Raw genomic sequence first — 19,634 nt, forward strand, 5'->3', positions numbered from 1 at the left:
AGCTGTTTGTAGCTTGCTCAAGTGCAGTTTACAAAGTAGGCAGACAGATTAGAGAGAACAAGAGAGGGAATATATTATCTGCACATCTATTCATATCGTGCAGCAACAGCCAAGGCTGGCAGGGTGCGGGCTCTGTGCCGGCATTTATTTTTATTACTGAGCACAGAGGTGTAGTTGTTCCTCATGAGAAAACCAGTGCTGCTCAGGAATTGTTTTGCCACCAATTGTCTCCTCCTTTGTATTTTGAATCTGCAGCACAACGGAGGTGGTTCCTGTGACCTGCTGGCTGCCTGCTGCAGCTTCTGCAGGAGTGGCTTCACCTTTTAGGTAGGGATGCTTAGGTAGAAACAGCGCTGCAAGTGCACTGTTTGGAGAAGTAGGCAATAGCTAAGTACTTCTACCTATTTATTTTTTACTTCTTGGCACTGGTTTTAGCTAATAACCGATGGCTGCTACTTGGGACCCAAAGCGATTTAGTTTAGGACATAACTTAAATGAGTGCAACACAATTTAACAGTATTTCCCTCATTTATTAAATCACTTAAATACATTGTTTTCACTTTCAGGTCTCAAGCCCTCACTCTGCAACACCCCGTGCTCATTTTGCAGCCTTGCCAAGGATATACATACACCAACTCCTTGCTAATCCCTTTCTCACGGACACAACTCCTGCTAAAGCCACCTGAAGTCAAACACTGAGTGAAGGAAGCCCCCAGACAGTTTTCCAGGCTTTGTGCATCAACCCTTTGCCATGAGTCTTTCCCTTTGTAATTAAATCCTTTCATTAGCCATCCAATAATAATAAAAGAACATAACTCCAAGCCCTGCTTTTTACACCAAATGAATAAAACAGTGTTTTTTGGGTAGAATTTTGTATATTCAGTTGCAGTGATTTCCCACAGACAGTTAATATTTTGCAGAACAAGCTGCTCAAAACATTATAATCAAATAAAAGCAGAGAGCTACTAGGCAAACGTGCAATCAAGTGCTTGGGAATTAAACTGAAATCAAGACCCTTAACTATTAGGGGAGATGCAGATCCCTCTGCCACTGATCTCGTTGTGACAAGGGCAAAGGGTGCCCAGAGCTGAGCAGCAAGGTCATCGTCAGGAAAAGGTGAAGACAGGCAGGTCATAGCACCAGCCCACTCGAGCTTGTGCAGTGGATGTTTCGGGACGTTTAACGCCAGCACTGTGGCACTTATCTTTTTAGATAGACTCGTCTACCCCTTTCTTTTTTCCTCTATGCCTAACAGATCTCTTTTCCCAAATTTGGGCAAAATAAACCATAAGGACAAGTGGGAAACAGGGCTACGATCTGCACGCCTCACACGCACTGGGAACATGCTGCCTTCTGCACATCTATATAAATACATCGCTTGCTGACTTCTCAGCCCTGATGAAAGTTCCAAAGACACTTGCTTAGGGGTTGTAGCACTTAAAGATCCTAAATTCCTGACACATTTGCTTTGGTCAGCTCAAACAGACCCTTATTGCTTCTGCACCAGAGGTTAGTTTTCTTTTCATTGCTTTTTTCCGTGTTATTTAATCGCCTCTAAAAGGAAGAAAATACTGAGAACCCAGCTTTAATGCAACATCTTGCGCAAATTATAGTAAAGGAAAATTTGAATCCTCGCTAATTTAAGTGTTATTTTTACTACTAATGTGAATCCAACCCTAACAAATGAAAACAGGAAGAATTAATTGGATATGCAAATGAGATTATTCAGTATATAAATCTAATTACATACCAATTTGCTTTAACAGCATGAAAAGTAAAAAAATGTTCTTTGTAAATTGATTGTTTTAAGTAACCACCTGTAGCAGCACCAAGCAGAAAGACTGCATCCTGAAGGTGCTCATTGTCAGCAGCAGCGAGACGAGATCCAAAGACTGTCACAAGCCCCACGCTGACGGGCACCCTGCTTACTCCTCTGATTTACGATATTGCTTCATTAGTTCCCAAACGCACTAAACCAGACTTCATTTCTCTCCAGCAAGGGACAGATGCAAACAAACCAGGCTGATTTTAGGGACCTGATCACAAGCCCTGATTTCTCTGTGCTGCTGCAGTTTTATTCGTGCTGGAACACAGAAAACCAGTGGCAATGAGGGGGTGCACTGGGTGGCGCAGAGCAAGAGCAGCCGGGGGCGGCATGGTGCACACCGAGCCCATTCAGGTGTCGCTGTCACCTTTAGGAAACAAAAGGGGACAAAGGCACAATTAGCAGAACATCAAACTGCAGGGAGAAAAGATTTCTCCAGGGGAAAAAAAGAAAGTTAATTTTGAACCTTTTGTGTCCAAGAACCAAATTACACAGATAGTCAATTTACTTCTTTGAATAACTACTCGTGGGTAAGAGCAAAAATTATAAATGAGATTACTGAAATTGATTAAGATACAGAATAGCTGACACCGTAATTAGTGCCCACTGTGGCATCTCTGACAAAGGATCCCAATCACCTGCTTTCATTGACTGTACACTTATTTTTTTTCATACAGCTCTGGCTCTGATTCACAAATTGAGTTTCTGAAACCACCTGGAACAAGCAGTATTAAAAATATGCTCCAAAGGAAAAGAATTATATGGTGATTTTGTTGGAACATTTAGCAGCTATCAAAATCACCTTCTCAAAAGCACGGTGTTATTACAGAAAACTAAATACAACCCACAGGAAATCGCTACTCAGAACTGGATTTATACTACACAATATTTACAAACATTAAAAAAATAACTTAAGGCCACAAATGGCTAAGGGTGCATGACTCTTCAGGAGAAAAAAAAAAAAAAAAAACAAACAACTTGGAAATGAGCACGGGCAAGGGGCCAAGTCACAAGCCCCTGTGAGCTTCCAGGTTGCTCTGCAGCACAGCATCTTCCAGCTTCCTGAGCATTGCAGTTTCGCCGTGTCCAGTTTAAGTCAGACAAGGTTGCCCACACCTGGCTACCAGTTAGTTAGTGTGGGCTGGCATCTGTGGGTTTTGGAAGCAGCAGCTGTATCCGCACACATTAAAGGCATACTACGGAGGCAGCGTGTCAGGGCTCATGGTTGAAGAATTGCCACACACACACGCTGCAGCCTTGCTTTGGGTGAAAACTAATACATCTGATCCTCCCATGAAGGATGCCCACCACAGAGGATTATTTTTTTTATCACTATATCATAGCTTCTTTAGGGAAATCAGACGGCTTTCTAATTAACCGGCCCGCACACACACACCCTGACATTCCTGCTCTGGATGCATGTGCTGAACCACGAACACATCGTTCTGAACGGCATTATCAAGCAGGCTGCAGCTCTGCTCAGCCTCACGTGTATTCTGGTTGTTCTTCAACACAACACAAAAAACAACAGCTTGCTGACATCCCTCTGCTTGCTGCTGTGCTGCTAACTGCTGTATTTTCATGCATCCTTTCTATGTGGGGTTTATTTGCAACATTTACTGTTTGTTTTAGATTGTATTAACAAGGAAGGACAGCTGAAGTCAAGCCCTATACAGTACAGACACCCCAGTAATATGTTCCCATCCATGGCTTAGCTACTACACTTTTCATATACGTACGGACTGGGTGCTAATACATTTGTATAGTGAAACCAATACATCTTTTTTATTACTTTAAATGCTATGTGGGCAGCTGCAGAGTAACTGATGAATTTTCATGAAATCATCTGAAGTCCTCAGACACGACGTAAATAGTTTTTAAACTCTCCTGTTCACCAGCTGCAACGATCTGAAGAGAAAGCTCAACTCCTGCACAACATGTGGCTTCCTCCATGTCCCATGTATGGCTAAGCAAAGAAGGCACAAACGCTTTGTATTTTCTCCCATTTCACCTCTTTCCCAGTGCAGAGCAGGCAGTGGGGACCAGCGGCCCCATGCCCGCAGCCTGGCCGCTGGCTGCAGCCCATGGGACCTGCCTTCCTGCAGGAACCCATGTCCGAATCCCCATCCTGCAAACTATTAAGCACAGGAAGATCTACCCTCTTGTGAGCAATTCCACTGGTTTGGACTGGCACATCTTACCAGCCAATACACGTTAAAAATGCACTCTCCATAATATTTTTTAAAGCTCTGTTATGATCTCCACCAAATTACATAAAATCCCTGCTAACCGCCGTGCTGCTAACTGCTGTATTTTCATGCATCCTCTCCTAAATACTTGTAGAAGCAGTAAAACACCAGAGAATATCTACACTTAAAAATAAGATGAGGTGGTTAAGTTTTACCAGTAATGGATGTGACAATAAGGAAAGTTAAATTAGAGAAGAATCATTAAAAGCCTCCAACATAATTTTAAACACAACACCTTGCAGGAGCTGTGAACTGTGCTGCTGACTCCAACGTGTAAGACCTCACAGGCTAACAGCCTTTCACAAATCAATCTTGCAAAACACTGACAGGCACATTTAGTTTGTATCACCACGAAAAACCAACACTATAAGCACATTTTATACACAGCAAGCATGTTTCAGAAACAGCACAGCCACAACTGAACGGACACTCCGAGCCTGACAGCTGCCAAAATGAACTGAAATGGCGACTTCAAGTAAAAGTTTGGTTTGACAACACTCAAAAAAAAAAAAATAAAAAGGAGAAACATATTAATTGAGCTATTACTGACTGCAGTGATGCCACTGGAACATCCTTACCAGGATGTGCCAAGTTCTGGACCTGCTGGGAATAGTCAAAACTCTAAATGCAACAGTTACCTGATGACAAAGTCCTCTGCCTTCCTCTTGCTCTAGGTTTGATCTCATTTGTGAGATCACTCGGAGGGAGAAAGTGTATTTTGCTTGTTTTTAAAACAGCATCTCACTGATTTTCCGTGTCATTTCTGCTCCAAAATCAAATTCACTATTTTTGGATGAGAAAGCACAGAGTAGCTCCGTCCAGCAGTTCAGCACCCAGCTACCAACAGGGACAATTCCCTGTGCCATCTCCTGCCAACAAAACCCTTTGGTTGTATGAATGAGCTCTAAATCCTACATTGACACAACATCCAAATGCCCCCTTTCTTGCACCCTGCAGGGGTTTAATTAACATGACTAATGCCTGTCAAACATTGTTCTTTCATGATGATGGAGACAACCCTATGCTTTGCCTCACACAAGGATTTGCTGTCCTTAGTATCTGCTTGCATGCTTTTATATTAAAAAAAAAAAAAAAGGCATTAGCCACGTGCATTAAACGTGCTCTGGATTATGAAGTTGCAGCTAAAACCAGGCACTGAATGCCTCTGGTTAGTGCTTTTTGGGCATGGCTGTAATATTAAATAGTTCTACACTTTCTTACCCAGGTCACACTTCATATGTGGTAGCACTAACTGTACCTTTTAATTCCACTTTAAGTGGTTTTGGTTGCATTTGCAGAGCTTGTCTTTGCATGCTGCATCAGCGCTGACACCCACTCAGTGCCTTGTGCTCCCCGTCCCCCGGGTCCCCTACACAAGCCCAGTGCACTCCTGTTGCAGCTCCCCGGGGGGAGAGCTGTAATTTAACATTCACACACCGCTCCTGCAGCCAGAGCTGCAGAAAAGGACATGTTTGTAAACAAATGTCCATCACGGGGGTTTGCGCACGCTTGTATTTTCCTGCCCTTTCACCTTTTCTGCTCATTTTTCTTTTGATAAATATGACTGTGGCTGAGTAACCAACACCTAGCGCTGCGCTGCCACTGGCACCGAAAGGGGTGCTGACTAATGACAGAATTGCACGGTGATTCATGCACTGTAGAAAAGATTTAGCTAGTGGTGAAATGCAGAAATCATACAAAAGATCAGTAAGGCAGAGGGAACAAGGAGCAGGATGGCACAACATGAAAATCCTGGGTCATTAAAAGAAAACGAGATGGCTCCTGGGATGATTTAAACTGGCATTCTTTGACAGATGTCAGCCTAAGGACTCAGGCTATCGGAAGACCCCTGCTATTTGTCAGGAGGGACAAATCCTTACTTTTTGGGGCAGCACAGAGGATGCAGCAGCACTGGCAGGGCTCTGTGCTGCTCAGCGTAACCACTGGTACCGACCCAGGGCTCTGCCTGAAGGCATCGCAGTGACCGAATGCTTGTTCCACGCATTGGTGCTGATGCCGTGGAGCAAACTTGGCGTCTACCTACCTGGCTGGAGCTCTGACAAATTATAAATTCATATTACAAAGGCACTTCCTAGTTTTGGAGAGCTTGGGAGACAGGCGTATTAAATGAGCAATAAAATGCAACTTAATAGGGTCGATGTTAAATTAGTTTCAATTATCAAACCCCATTTTAACCAAATGAATGCCTGGCTTACATCCAGGATTCACATAATTTACACGGGAAAGTGCTAGGTTCTCTCCCTTCCTGCTAACTGATGACTTGTCACTGCTTTGCCTTTCATTTGGGAATAAATTCCATATTCTCTACTAAGTATGGGAATGTACCAAAAAATAGAGATAAAACAAAACATGCAAGTTCAAGAAGAAATATTTTGAAATGAGGAACTGACATTAGTGTGCACAGAGGAATGAACACCTGGAAGGGAGTTTTGCCAATGGGTAGCACAAGAGAGAAGTAGCCTTTACCACTAATTGTTCTTGGAAACAGTTGAGGATCATCTTTCGTTAGTAGATGATGTGCTGTGCTGCCTTTCAGATTTGCTTCCTCTCCTTGAATACTTCAGTGTTCCTAACCTGCAGGGACCGAAGGGAGCCAACAGAGACAAACATGCACGACTGAAAAAGCAGCTTCCATCCCACTCTTGCTGGGTGCCTTGGCTACAGCTGCACCCCACAGCCCCTTCAGGAAACCCCCAGACTCTGAGCTTTGGTGCACCTAAGAGCTTTTTTGGGGTCTTCTTCAACTGTTGTTTCAGCAGTACCACAGTAGCCATCATTTCTGTGCTGTGCCACTCAGCCTGTGGTCTGTTCTCACACCTCTAACTCTTTCAAAGTCTTCTTCCCTCACTCAGGAGAAAAACAACAAGAACAAAGCTGCTTGCTCCTTAAGCTGTTTGTCTTACTTTGACGTTAACTGGCAGTGTCACCCCTCTCAGCAGCACTTCCCTATATTTACTTTCTCTGGGTACGGCCACCAGAATACCTGTGCATCAATCACAGAGGAGGTTAGAGACCTTTTTGCTGGCGTACTACAAGCATCAGACCTGTGGTACGCGTTTGGGGGATCACAAACTCATGACAAATGCGCGAGGAGAAGGATCGCAGTGCCTGAAGTTATTGCCAAATCACAACCGGGACTTCAGCAGTCGAGCTCAGAAACATGACAATGCCGTTATTTGTTCTAGACATAATTCCCCTTGCAAGGGACATTATAAAAGAAAAAAAATATATATATCTGAAGAGGATGATTTGACACCAAGAATTTTGCAGCAATTTTTCCGTAGCTGAGGAAGTGTGCTTCTCATCTTCATTCCACCCGTGCAGCTAACCGCCTCCAGCCCCTTTTTATCTTGCTGTCTCCTGCATCACTCCCTGGCTTCACATCTCAGAAAGCCCAACCATCAACCTGCCTTCTTTCAAGTCCCTCTTCAAATGTTTGCTAGTAAAGCCACACAGTGTGAACCTATAGAAAGTGCCATTTCACATGGAGCATCCTAAAAATGGAAGGAGAGTGAGTGCTACAGGAATAAAGCTTGATCCGGCTCTCAGCGAGTGTTTCATCTTGTCTGTTTACAGACAGCAGGCTTGCAGGGGCAGAAATAATTTTTTCTTCCAAGTCCCACAGAACTCCCATTATATTATTTGCTTTTCACAAGTAAAAACAACAATAGCATTTTGAACTTTGTCAGGGATCTCTTTTGCATCAATGAAATACTTAGATGGTGTGAATCAAATAATGATGTGGCAGAAATATCAGCCACAATAAAGAGGAAGCAATCTGAAACATGCTGTCCCTCATGTGTTCAAACAAAGCCTTCTAATACAGGACTTTTTAGCTATGCAATACGGATAAGGGATGTTTTATAAATTACAATTTCTCTTCAAAGTGATGTACTCTTCATCGGTTTCAATTCACAAAAGTGGAAATAAGGTACATTAAGATAGATATATTTTTCATATTTTTACTGGCACCTGGAAAGCTTAATTAAGTTTAAAGTCACCAACTTCAGCTGAAGATGTCGGGTGCTGGATGGTTAATTAGTTGTCTGTCTCATTGATTATCAACTTCAGCAGTACTCGATTATAAATGGTTGTAATGCTTGCTTTGTTTCACAGCCTAATTAATAGGATATAGACTATTTAACAATTGTGTCTTGGTTTGATTATGAAGCTAAATACGTAAATTTTATTGCTAAATAAACATTCAAATACATAAGGCAAAATGAAGCACTGTGGTGATAATGTTCAAATTTTGATTTTTCAGCATAATTCTTGGGAGCACTTCTCTAGAACTTGCAGCAAGAAGTCTGCGCAGCCTGTCGCGAGAACACCCTTAATTTCAGAGTGCAGACCGTCACGGCATTTTACAAACACTCCAATAAACCAGCATTAAATAACGTGCAGATAAGTGAGCTGCACTACAACCTTCTGTTCAAAGCAGCACTTACTGTGAGCAGCCCGCTTACTGTCCATGCACTGACCTGGAGCACAAACTCCCCTGCACCCAAGCACCTGAAATGTTTCATGGCCCCAGTGCTGCACGACCTGGAGCCCTTGCAACAACCAGTGTCTAGGTGGCAGAAAACAACATACATTTCTGTCAGACCCTACCAAATCATGCAGACAGAGTCTTACTTGCTGCTAGGGATAGCATCAGCCAGCAATGCTCTGCCGGCCTGTTTACACACTTTGCTGTCACTAAAGGGTAATTCTGTTATTCCCCACATTTACAGTACTATAATTATCAAAGTTTAATTGACCCTCTCCCCTTTTATTCCATTTGGATGATCACCCTTGATTGCTGCTTAACTGAAAGACCTTTATCCAAATAATAACGATCACCATCAACATCATTTTCCATCAGCTAATGCTCAGCTGCATGAGATCAGGGCAGGAGGCAAAAGCAAGAGATTTAACCCTACCAGTCACAACTGGAAACTAATCGTTCTTCCAGCAACTCCTGCTGCTATTCTAAAGGAAGAAAATACCCACAGAACTGTGGAGAAAAGAGATTTTTTGTGTCTATGCGAGGCAGCGTCAAGGGGTGACAAGCTAACAGTGTCCACACGGATGCAGGTTTCTGCCTGCTTATGCCAGACTTTCCCCAGCAACTCAAGACAAATGCAGCAGTAAATACAAGCTCCAACCAAAGACCTCAGAAAGTCTGCAAACTGTTTTACATGCAATGAATACAGATATCATTATTTCTAGCTATGCACTGTAGCCCAGGATTGCAGCTCTCAGGCTGTGCAATTGTGTCATCTAAATCAAAGCTCGGAGATGGAGCCAACTGACAGCCACGGGATGGAGTCAGCAGCAAATCCCAGTGCCTGACCTGGCAGCCTTCCTTCTCTTCTTCCTTCTCTTACCTTTTCGTTCTTCTCAGTGACCACAGATGAATTGCAAAATGAGGTCCCTTTCCAATAATATTTAGATTTGCTAAGAAACAGATAAGAGATTGTACCTATAAAGCAATAGACTAAGCACCTCAATTTTTTTTCCATAAAACTTCATTCTTATTGGCAATAAAGAAGCATTTGGGGTCCATATTCTTCCTAATTTGATAGATGTTTGGAAAAGTAGGTATTTTTGTAACTCCCTAAGTGAGATTTAATTTCAATACGTACCTACTAATTTAAATGCAAAAAAGCTAAATTGAAAAGAGGCATCATATAAAATGCACAGGGGATCAATACACAGACAGATAGTCAGAACATCTGCTTATAAAAATGTCTGTGTATTCTCTGTTTTATTCAAAGTGCATCATGTTACCTCAGTAATTTTTCCTTGAGAAAGATGTAATTGAACTTGCCCAGGTGGACTTGAGAGTTAAATAGAGAAAAAAATATAATGTACCTAATGATCTCCATGTAAAAAAAAAAAAAAAAAAGAGAATTGCATTGATATTGTCCCTAACTTTATAATTTGTGAAATTATGGCCTAGATCAGAGTCAGGTCACATCTAGCAAGGGCTTCGCTGCTGACACATCAGGAGCACAAAATGGGTACAGACCCCTTGTGAGGTTGAGACCAATCTTCTGCAATCACAGAAAAACTTGTCATATAATCCCTAAACAAGAATACATTACACATAATCACATATATTTTCTAACCTTCCCTCTACAGCAACGCACAGCTGAGTGATACTGTAGAATCCCATTTGGTGTCTAAAAGAGTTCTGGTTTCAATTTAAATTAATTGTTGCTCACTTCAGATTTAATTGTTCTTATCCCAGTGCCCTCTTAGCTCTTCCACTCTCTCCTCTATTTTCCTAGCTTAAATGAACCTTTTTTCATCTCCAGCTCTCCAGATTGATGTAGCAGTTCCTTGTCATGGCTTGAACACCTCCCTAACACAGCCAGGACTGCACACAGTACCCCACCCAAGACAGCATCAAGGTGTGAGCTTTTCCCCATTTCTGCTGGACATCCTTCCCTGAAGTATGCTAAGACCCTGTTTCCTTTTTGACAGCCACATCACCTTGCTGGATCCAGGTCACATGATGGCTACTGGCAGGAGTAAATTACACTCAATTTTATTAAAAATATAATTCAGTCAAAGGAATTCCCAAAAGCCACTCATGAAACTGTTGTTCATCATATTGACGTACTGAAAAACACAATCAATCTTGCTGGGCTCATGGCCCCGGTGCACTGCAGCAATCACAGCTTCTGCTGTGGTGGTGGGTGCCCAGAGTTTTGTGAAGACCAGTGCACTCACAGCACTAATCTCCAGTAATACATTTGCTCGGATGGAAAAGATATACAATAAATGCCAGTAAGTATTTAAGCTTCAGTAGAAAAGCCATGCTCACAGCTAGCACGCAAGGCTCTGTGTGACTTCGTTCTAAACCATTTGAAAGTACAGGAGCTTTAAGTGAGCAACAAACCTCAAATAATTCAGAAAAAAACTACATTGAAGTATTAAGTATCAGATCTCATCTGTATAAACCTTTACCCATGAACTTCAGTGACATCTTACTGAGAGCCATGAAGCCAAGGGCTATGTCACAGTGGAGAAGCGATGATATTAATAGGAGCCATTCAGTGCTTTATCTATTCCAAGTGCTGTGCAAACAGTAATTAGGCAACCGGGTACAGAAACGCAAAGTGTTGCAGAACTGACCAAAATATAAATTAATTAATTATAGAACTGCAACAGATTAATCACTTTCTAGCTACCCACTAACATCAAAGCACTAGTCATGGGAACTACAGAGCACCAGAAAAAAAAAAAAAAAAAGCTGAACAAATTGAATTGCTGCATCATTTACAGAAGACCATCATTTAACATGTACTACTCTTCTTGGTTTAATTATTTATATTCAGACATGAAATTAGTAGAATTTCTTTTGTACATAACCTACATCTGTTTGGATAGAAGCTTGCATTTAAATTGGCCTGTGAATATTCATCTTTGTATGAATTTCGAATTTGTAACAGAGCTGGATGCCCAGATCTCATTGGAGTTCAATGGGAGATGGGAAAGAAATGTCCACATTTCTTGAAAAATCACCCTTCGTTTGATGTAGACTGCCATTACTGATTACGTTATTTTATGCTTCCTATTCATGTAGCAAATGTTCAGTGTTTAAACTAACTAAGGCCTTGTGTTATTCTGAAATTTCAGTCTAAAAATACAGTACTTTGTCAGTAAGACACCATGTGAATATGCAATATACAGTAAGTTTTCTTATACACACATTTGCTCATTAAATCCAGTTCTTTTCACAAGCTGCATTGATGTAAATTACCATCATTTTTGTGTAACAGTGGAACACACTTTAATATATATATATAATTTTTTTTCCCAAGGAATTACATAACCATGCTCTAAATATTCTGTCCTGGACCACTGCTGAGCTATTTGGCTATGCTGTACCAGAATCTGACAGAAGAAGGAATGACAGGACAGGCAGTTATGAGAATATTTTCCTATTAAAATACAGCTTTGAAAAAGCACATTGAAATTAAGCTCTGCAGAAATGTTTTTGTCTTCTCAACTTTTGCTCTCTTGTGCATATTTCTAGATTAGAAAATGGTATTTTCCAGTTAATAATAGGTGAAACAATGCTTTTGTTTTGCTCCAATGAAAAATATGATAGAATTTGATATTGAAAAACATTATGCTGTGCCTGGATTTGTAGAATGAAGCTGGATGTTGCTGGGCCATCCCAACAGTGTCTGAGAGCCAGCCAGGAGCCCATAGCAAACACTGTTATATCTAATTCTGGATACCCGGACAGTGGTGAAACTCCAGCTTTTCACGTAACAGAACGTAGCACAGAAATTTCAGAGTGACCCATAAACCGCCCTGGGGGCGATGCAGAAACTTGTCCGTGTTCAGAACCAGCATCCATGTCCCATTGAGCTGCCAGCCCTACCCACACAGCAAAACCAAGGCCTCCACAGCATGAAGCCATGCTAGCAAGTACACTGTTTTCTTACGCATTCAAATAAATAAAACAAACACTTCATCCTGTATTTTGGCTTTCTGAAGCCACTTCCATTGGCCTGGTCGGAGCAGACAGAGCTGCCACAGCACTTTCCCTTTGACAAAACAAACTTGTGGAAACAGAAGCACCATTACAGAGCTGCAGGGTGAATTTGTTTGTTGAAGCTATTGTGTTTATATGGTGCTTGCTAAGGAGAAAGGAGGGCCAGCCTTGCTTGTGCTGAGCAGAGATCTTTGTGTTTGAAGGGCAAGAACAAGCACAAGGGCAGAAACCAGAGCCTGTGAGGCTGGAGGCAGGACAGAAGCCAGAACAGCAAAGCAAAAGCACTGCTCAAGGGCTGACAGGCTCCTCCTCCATCCTCTGCCAAAGCCTGTACGGATCTTCAGAGGTTAAATGACATTATAAAATATGCATATGCACACTCACACGGGTAATGTGACTAGGACTGCAGCTCATTAACATGCAAATAAGACTTCAACAGTGAAACTCATTGCCACAGGAAGGTAATGAGGCAAAGAATTGCATAAAAGTCACGCAAACACGGGAAGGCTCCATTCAGGCCTGCGCGGCTTATCCCAGGCACCCCACTACAGGCCGTGGACACTGCCATGCTGCTCCTCACAGCCTGTGCTGCCTCTCAGCCCACCCTCTGAACTTCAAAACTATCACCATCACACCTGATACTTAAGGAGTTTGACAGCCCTTACAAATCTGTGTTATCTGGGACCAAAGGAATAATTTGCAGTTGCTGCTTCCCAGAGATGACACCTGAGGAAAAGAAACCGGGAAAGAAAACCAGGAACCCTGGTTTATACATCAGCTATCGAGTCAAAGCAAATGTGTTAGTTTTTATCAATACATCTCCAAACAATCCAGAAAGTTACCCAGAAAGACACAATCTCCAGTTGGGTGGCGGATGAAAGGGGGCATTAAGGTCAGAAAGACCTTTAGTAATGCTGCCACCTCTCCAAGTGCCGTATAGCTCCCAAAATTATGAGATTTGCACTTCTCCGCAGCTGGTTTAAGATATGTCCTGGGATTGATCTAGCTTTCTTATCTTAGCACGTTATCCTGCAGTGAATAACTAACATCTGAACCCCCAGCACGTAAAATCAATAGTAGCATCCCTCAGAGTGCAGGAGCTCCAGCAGCTAGTAGCTGGTAGGTCCACAGCACGTTTAGATACTCTGTGCCACAGATCTGACAGCTGTTTAATGACGTAGAAGAGAAGGGATTGGAAGTTCTCGTGCCATTTCCAGGGAACAGATGTTAATTTTGGAAACATGCAGAAAGCCCAAGTGGCTGCTGGAGCCTTGCAGCAGTCCCTGATGTCCCTTACATCCATGGGGAGTTTGGACAGCGCAAGGCACGAAAAGACCATCCTGAAACAACATTCACTTACTCTGGAACATCACAAAAAGGTCTGTGGGCAAATCAGAAGCTTTGTAAGAAAAAAAAAAAAAAAAAAAAAAGCAAAAACAGATGTAAAAGATGAAGACAACCCCCTGAACACATTCTGCTGAAACTTTCATTTTGCTGACCGTAGACTTTATGTGATAGATGCCTTAAATATGGAAGTCACAGTACAAAACTATTCTGCATGCTTTTGTTTTTCCAAAATTTTGTGTATTTGCTTATAATAAAGGAGCCTATTTTATTTACTCCTGCAGCATAACTTCTAGAGGTTTACAGTTCCCGACACAGGGATGGCACTGCACTGCAGAATCTCTCTGCATCCAATTTTCTGCCAGCTCAGAAACTGTCATAGCACATTTAAGAAGACTTGGAACCAAATTTCAAAAATAGGGACCAATAAGTACCGGAATAAAAGTGGCTTAGTGTTCAGTAGAGCTAAGCAGAAGAAAGCAAACACTATTTAAGCAGTCTGTTATTACCTAATGCTTTAAAAGTACCCTGACAATGTACACACATAAAATAGAAGAAAGCACAAGTTACTAAACAAAATTGAGCACCAAGCAACAGATAAATTAGAGCATTCAAGAACACTAAGGTGACAAACAGCAATTAAAATCTAACAGCCCCCACCCAGAACAAAACACATGTTAGTGAACCATGCTGACTGCACAGTTTGCAGGAGCAGAGGCACTTGCTTGGTGCGAGCTTTTCTGGCCCTTCGTAAATCTGAAGGGTCTTCAAGAACTGTTTTGGCTCCACAAAAATGGTATACTCAGAAATTTCATTTTGCTCAAAACAGTGCAACTCTCATGGAAAAAAAAAAAAAGTTAAATAAGGACAGTTACAGAAGATGGTTTTATTACTGAAATATGTTATTCTAATTATTTGTTAAATGGAGCAGGGTCTTAGCTATAACACTCCTCATAACACCGTTTTAATGGGATTTAAAGCTATATTCCACGTAGGTTTAATTGAGCATTGAAACACTTAGCACTGAGCATGGGAAAACAACGTTTGTCAACAGCAACTCAGAACAGAAGATGGGCAGAACAGAGCTCTGAAACATGGAGCTTTTGCTGTGGCCAATACCAATCAGCGGGAGAGAGAGCTTGCTAAGAGCATCAGTGTGATCTGCACAGCAACTGTTGGTAATGCCTAACATGGAGCAGGGGTTTATTTTGCTGTTTTATCAGTAGCTTATAAAGTGTAGTGGGCTTTTGCCTCGGTGTCAAATACAGCAGCATTCTTGAAGAAGTTTTAAAATGACACTTTACCTGCAAGGCACACCATGAACGATTGCAGCACAAGCAGCTCCCATAGCAACCTCATCTTTAGCTTCCCAGGTCAGAGGAGACAAATTCAGGAACTGCAGGAGAGAATGGGGCCTCCTTAGAAATTTTAGGCAACCTTTATTCTGTAAAAGAGAAAAAAGAGATTACAAGGAGATTTAGGATTGCTGCTCCTTCCATTTGTTGAAGGCTTGTTTTTTTTTTTTTTTTTTTTTTTTTTTTTTTTTTTTTTCCCTCCATAGAAGTCTCATCTTAAGACCAAAAGAAAGTTTTTAAAACATTAAATAATTCTGAGAAGTAGTAAGACTAGAGACTACACTGATCTCAAGAAGAGGAGATGATGATTGTCAGGAGAGATGCACAGAACTTACAGACAAAAAAAAAATCTGCAAAGGCAAGGCTCTAGGTACACTGGGCACCAGCTCAGGATGATGATGTAGCCCCAGATCTGCATCTTCCACCAGGCTGTGGTGAGATTTCTGCAGTTTCTCCATTTTCTCACCTGCAGACTTGCTCAGTGCCTCTCTGGGGTAATCTTACATGTAATTCGTTAACTCTGTAAACTACGGTTAAGAAAAAAGCCATGAAAACTACTCTTGCTTCTCTCAACAAAAGCCCTTTGTGGGTGAAAGATCACCTCTGCAAGGCAGTGCTCGCTAGGAAGAGTTCTCACCCTGTTCAGGAGAGGGGGATGTGTTTCCCTTCTCCTTCCCATTCTCATTGACCTGAAAATCTTAATTAAAAAAAACAAACAAACAAGAAAACAACCTTTCAAACATCTCCATGTGAAAAAAAAAATCTTTTGCCTTCACTCTCTATTACAATTTGTACATAGTTAAAATTTCGGAGCAGGCAGTCTGAAGACACTCTGTGTATCATGGCAGTACCTCCCCCTCACCCCCAGTGAAATCCCAGGTTAAAAAAAATGCCCCATCATGGAAAAAAACTTTTCCAGCATAGGAATTTAAATATTAAAAAATAAATATATCAAGTCAGACACACATTGTTATAATTTATTCATATCACTGAGGGCTGGAAGTTAAGAGGCCTTCGTGCTTATAAGACAAACTGCATGACTAATAGCATGTGAAGGGCCATCATTAGAGGTCTCCGCTTGCTTTTGTGAGGTAAAATTGATAGGATTCTTCTAATAAAGTCAGGTTCGATGCACTGAGAAGACTAAGAATCTATCTTCTGATCTGAAGACGCAATTTTGAAGGGGGTAGAGATTAATTGAATATATTTATCTGTTCTCATGCAGACTGATTAGGCTAGCTGGGGTTAGCAGGAAGGCCTAATCAATGGAAACTAATAACACCTTAAGTGAGTGATTAGAGCATTAATTATTAATTTTTGTAGGAAAATGTCATCATAGACCTTTATATTGATTTACAAAGTTAAACAGTTACTCTGTGTTTGTAGTGATCTCGAGAAACGTATTTGTTTGCACTGCGGAGCCTGCACACGTGGACAAGCACTGGCTTTCCTCTCCGCACCAAATTCCGTCGGATATAATCGTACCCAGAGATTTCTGCCAAAGACAAGGAGTTGTCACTTTTACACTGGTTTAAGTAAGGCGGGAGATAAATCCTATATTCACCAGCAACTGCTGAAATTCTTTCATGCTCTTGTTTCCCCATGTATTAGTGCCATCAATAAGCCCATCGTGTCACTTATAAGGCCCCTCTTCATTACACTGCTGTGCAATGCTTTATGGTTACTCTCCTCACTGCAATAAGCTACGTGGGACTGAAACAGAACAATCACTTACAGCCACTGATACCTAATTAAAAACACAAGAGGTATGGCACTTATCAACTTAACCTACTGCCAGGAACCCAGAGCAAGCGGCCGCAGACCTACCCGCGAGCTGCTGGCCTGCAGGAGGGCTGCAGCACCCCCTCCGCCCTGGGGGTTAATAGCAGCAGCACCAAGCTTCCCGCCTGCAAACACTGTCACTGGGAAAAAAAAAAAAAAAGAAGCATTATATCTGCCTGTTGGTTAAAAGACTTGCAATACAAAGCCCTTGATCCACCCAAAGTCAAGCAAAGTGCCCCTGTTTATTCCATTGGCTGTGAGGATGGAGATGAGGAACCACTCTTCAGGGAGGCCTGCAGAGATGGCAGTCCTTTTTGCAGTTTCCTAACACTCCCTTCTCACTGGGATAGGGAATAAAATACACAAGCCAACTATTTTTCCACAGATGCAATAAAATTCTCAGTCTCCAACTCATTTCTCTCCCCTACTGCAACTTCTTTTACCATAGCTTGCCGTGACCCACCAGCCCTTCGGGAGAAGGCAGGGATATTCTGCTTACAATTTTTCTACTTACAGCTTTTTCATTTTTTCTTCTTCTTCTAGTCAGGAAATCATGCTTCTCTAAGCATTTTAAAAACTAATACAAGACATTTCAAATTTATTAATGTAAATTAGTTGTTAGCTTATAAGGGCATTAAAACCAGCAGGCTCTTTCTTTCCTCCCATGATTTCACACAGTCATTGGGCCTTCCTTTCAGCCAAAAATAAAAGCTTTGCTAAAAATACACATTTTTAGTACTCAGAAGAGTTAATAAACAAGTCCAATGAAAAACCTGTAAGTCTTCCCTATCACTCAGGTATTCAATACATACTCCACAGAACCAGCAAGTATCAGAGGGTCACGGATGCCCTCTGAAGCAAAAAAAATTCAGATATCTGAAGGGAAACAAATGCCTCCGATAGTAACGAATTGCCTGTCCACAGCAGCCATTGGCATCTCCATCAGCGTTAATGGCTGTAAGTGCGTGGAGTTTCCAAATTATATAGCCTGTAACAATTAGAATACATTCCTAGAAGAGGCTCTAGCATATTTAATTTTCTAAATATATGGAATAATACCACATCCTGTGGTCATTCCCAGGACTGCTACTACTGGATAACTGAGGCTGCAGGAACACCAGTTCCCCAGAGCTAGGAGCAGCCTGCCAAGAGCAGCACTGGAAACCAGCACGGAGCCCTGCCTCTGCCCAGCATCCCCTGGCTTTTACTGATACTTCTCATAACACACACACGTAGCACACCATGGAAAGTTTCCTGAAGAGAAACGATGCCTGTCCTATCATAAAAAATAGTGAAAAGGAAATTAGATGATTACCATTACAAATATTTTCCTAGGGTTAAAACATGGTGGTATTCAAGATGCTGTTGCATTTTCGTCTCCCATGATAGTTCCTTATTTCACATGTGAATGACTCCAATCTCAAAAATGTTTTCCTGTAAACATAGCTGCTATTCATATCAGTAGGTCCATTGTTCAGAGCTGTGTAAAAATTGTTGAAACACGTTGATTTTTTTTTTTTTTTTTTTTTTTATGGCAACGACTTCAGGAAAGGCAACATTTGTGCATGAGCAAAAGATATATAATTGAACAGATCCTTCCCATTTCTAAATGTTTTCTGACTATAAAATCTCAGGGGGCTTTGCTCTACTTCTAAAGTGCTTGGAATGGGTCTGAAAACTAGCAAAGTTTAATATTTCATTTCCAGAAGAGAGTATGCATAGTTTCAGCCCCATTCAAGTTATTTTTTAAAAAGATGAAAATGAGATAACAGTGCTGCAGTTTGGAAGTGCATCCCATTAGAAAATGTAACGCCAATGCACACATGCAGACGTTTTTTTAACTTTACTTTTGACAATGCATCCATTGCAAGTTCTTTTGAAAGGCATCTTTGTAATTGGATTTTGACAAAGAAAGTTGACTCTAGGGGCTCTGAGTGTAACTGGGAGAGAAAAAACAGGTGTGCACAGTGGGAATATTTGTCGTTAACTTCTCTGAGTGGATTTGGATTCCTAATGATTAGCACTTTTGAAAAAAATAAAATAGGAAAAAAAAGGCTAAGGTATACTGATGCATTCAACATGTGAAAAATGCCCTTTTGGCTGGAACTCCCTTTTCTCACTCTTTTGTAGCCTTTAGTAGGAGCATAAGAGCCCAGTTTGGACCAAACGAACTCCCAGAATGATCTGAAGGAAAATTTTCAAAACATCTCAGTCCCCTAAGCATTGCAGCAGCAGCAAGAAGTCTTAGCAATCATCTCACGTTTTCCTTCTGCACACCGGTGTGCTACACAGTGCCAATCCTGCTAAACTCCAAAATAAATCACTGTTAATGAAGCATGCTGCACATACAGACAGCAACAGGCATCTTTTAATCACCTAAACAAAGAAGAGCTAGAGGTAAGCACAAACCACTCTGTGCACGAGCGCAGGAGCTGTCAGGAGGTACAACAGTACCTGCCCCATGAGTCAGGGTGCAGAAACTTCCAAAAGATTACTTTTTATTTTTATTTTTTTTTTAACTGAAGCATAGCATTGTAAAAATAACCTTGAGACTTGGGTGC

General features: G+C 41.5%; 1 protein-coding gene across 3 annotated transcripts in view; it reads right to left on the bottom strand.

The window, feature by feature from the left end:
* Window positions 1–19,634, bottom strand: part of LOC311441873 (contactin-4) — a 297,643-nt gene that overhangs the window by 132,211 nt on the left and 145,798 nt on the right. For all 3 annotated transcript variants that reach the window (XM_084530449.1, XM_084530447.1, XM_084530448.1), the window contains exon 3: window positions 15,241–15,380. In XM_084530449.1, coding sequence (XP_084386575.1) covers window positions 15,241–15,295 — 55 coding nt within the window. In that variant the 5' untranslated portion in view covers window positions 15,296–15,380. The remainder of the gene's footprint in view (window positions 1–15,240; window positions 15,381–19,634) is intronic.

Source organism: Aythya ferina (genome assembly GCF_964211825.1).
Source record: "Aythya ferina genome assembly, chromosome: 10".
NCBI lineage: Eukaryota > Metazoa > Chordata > Aves > Anseriformes > Anatidae > Aythya > Aythya ferina.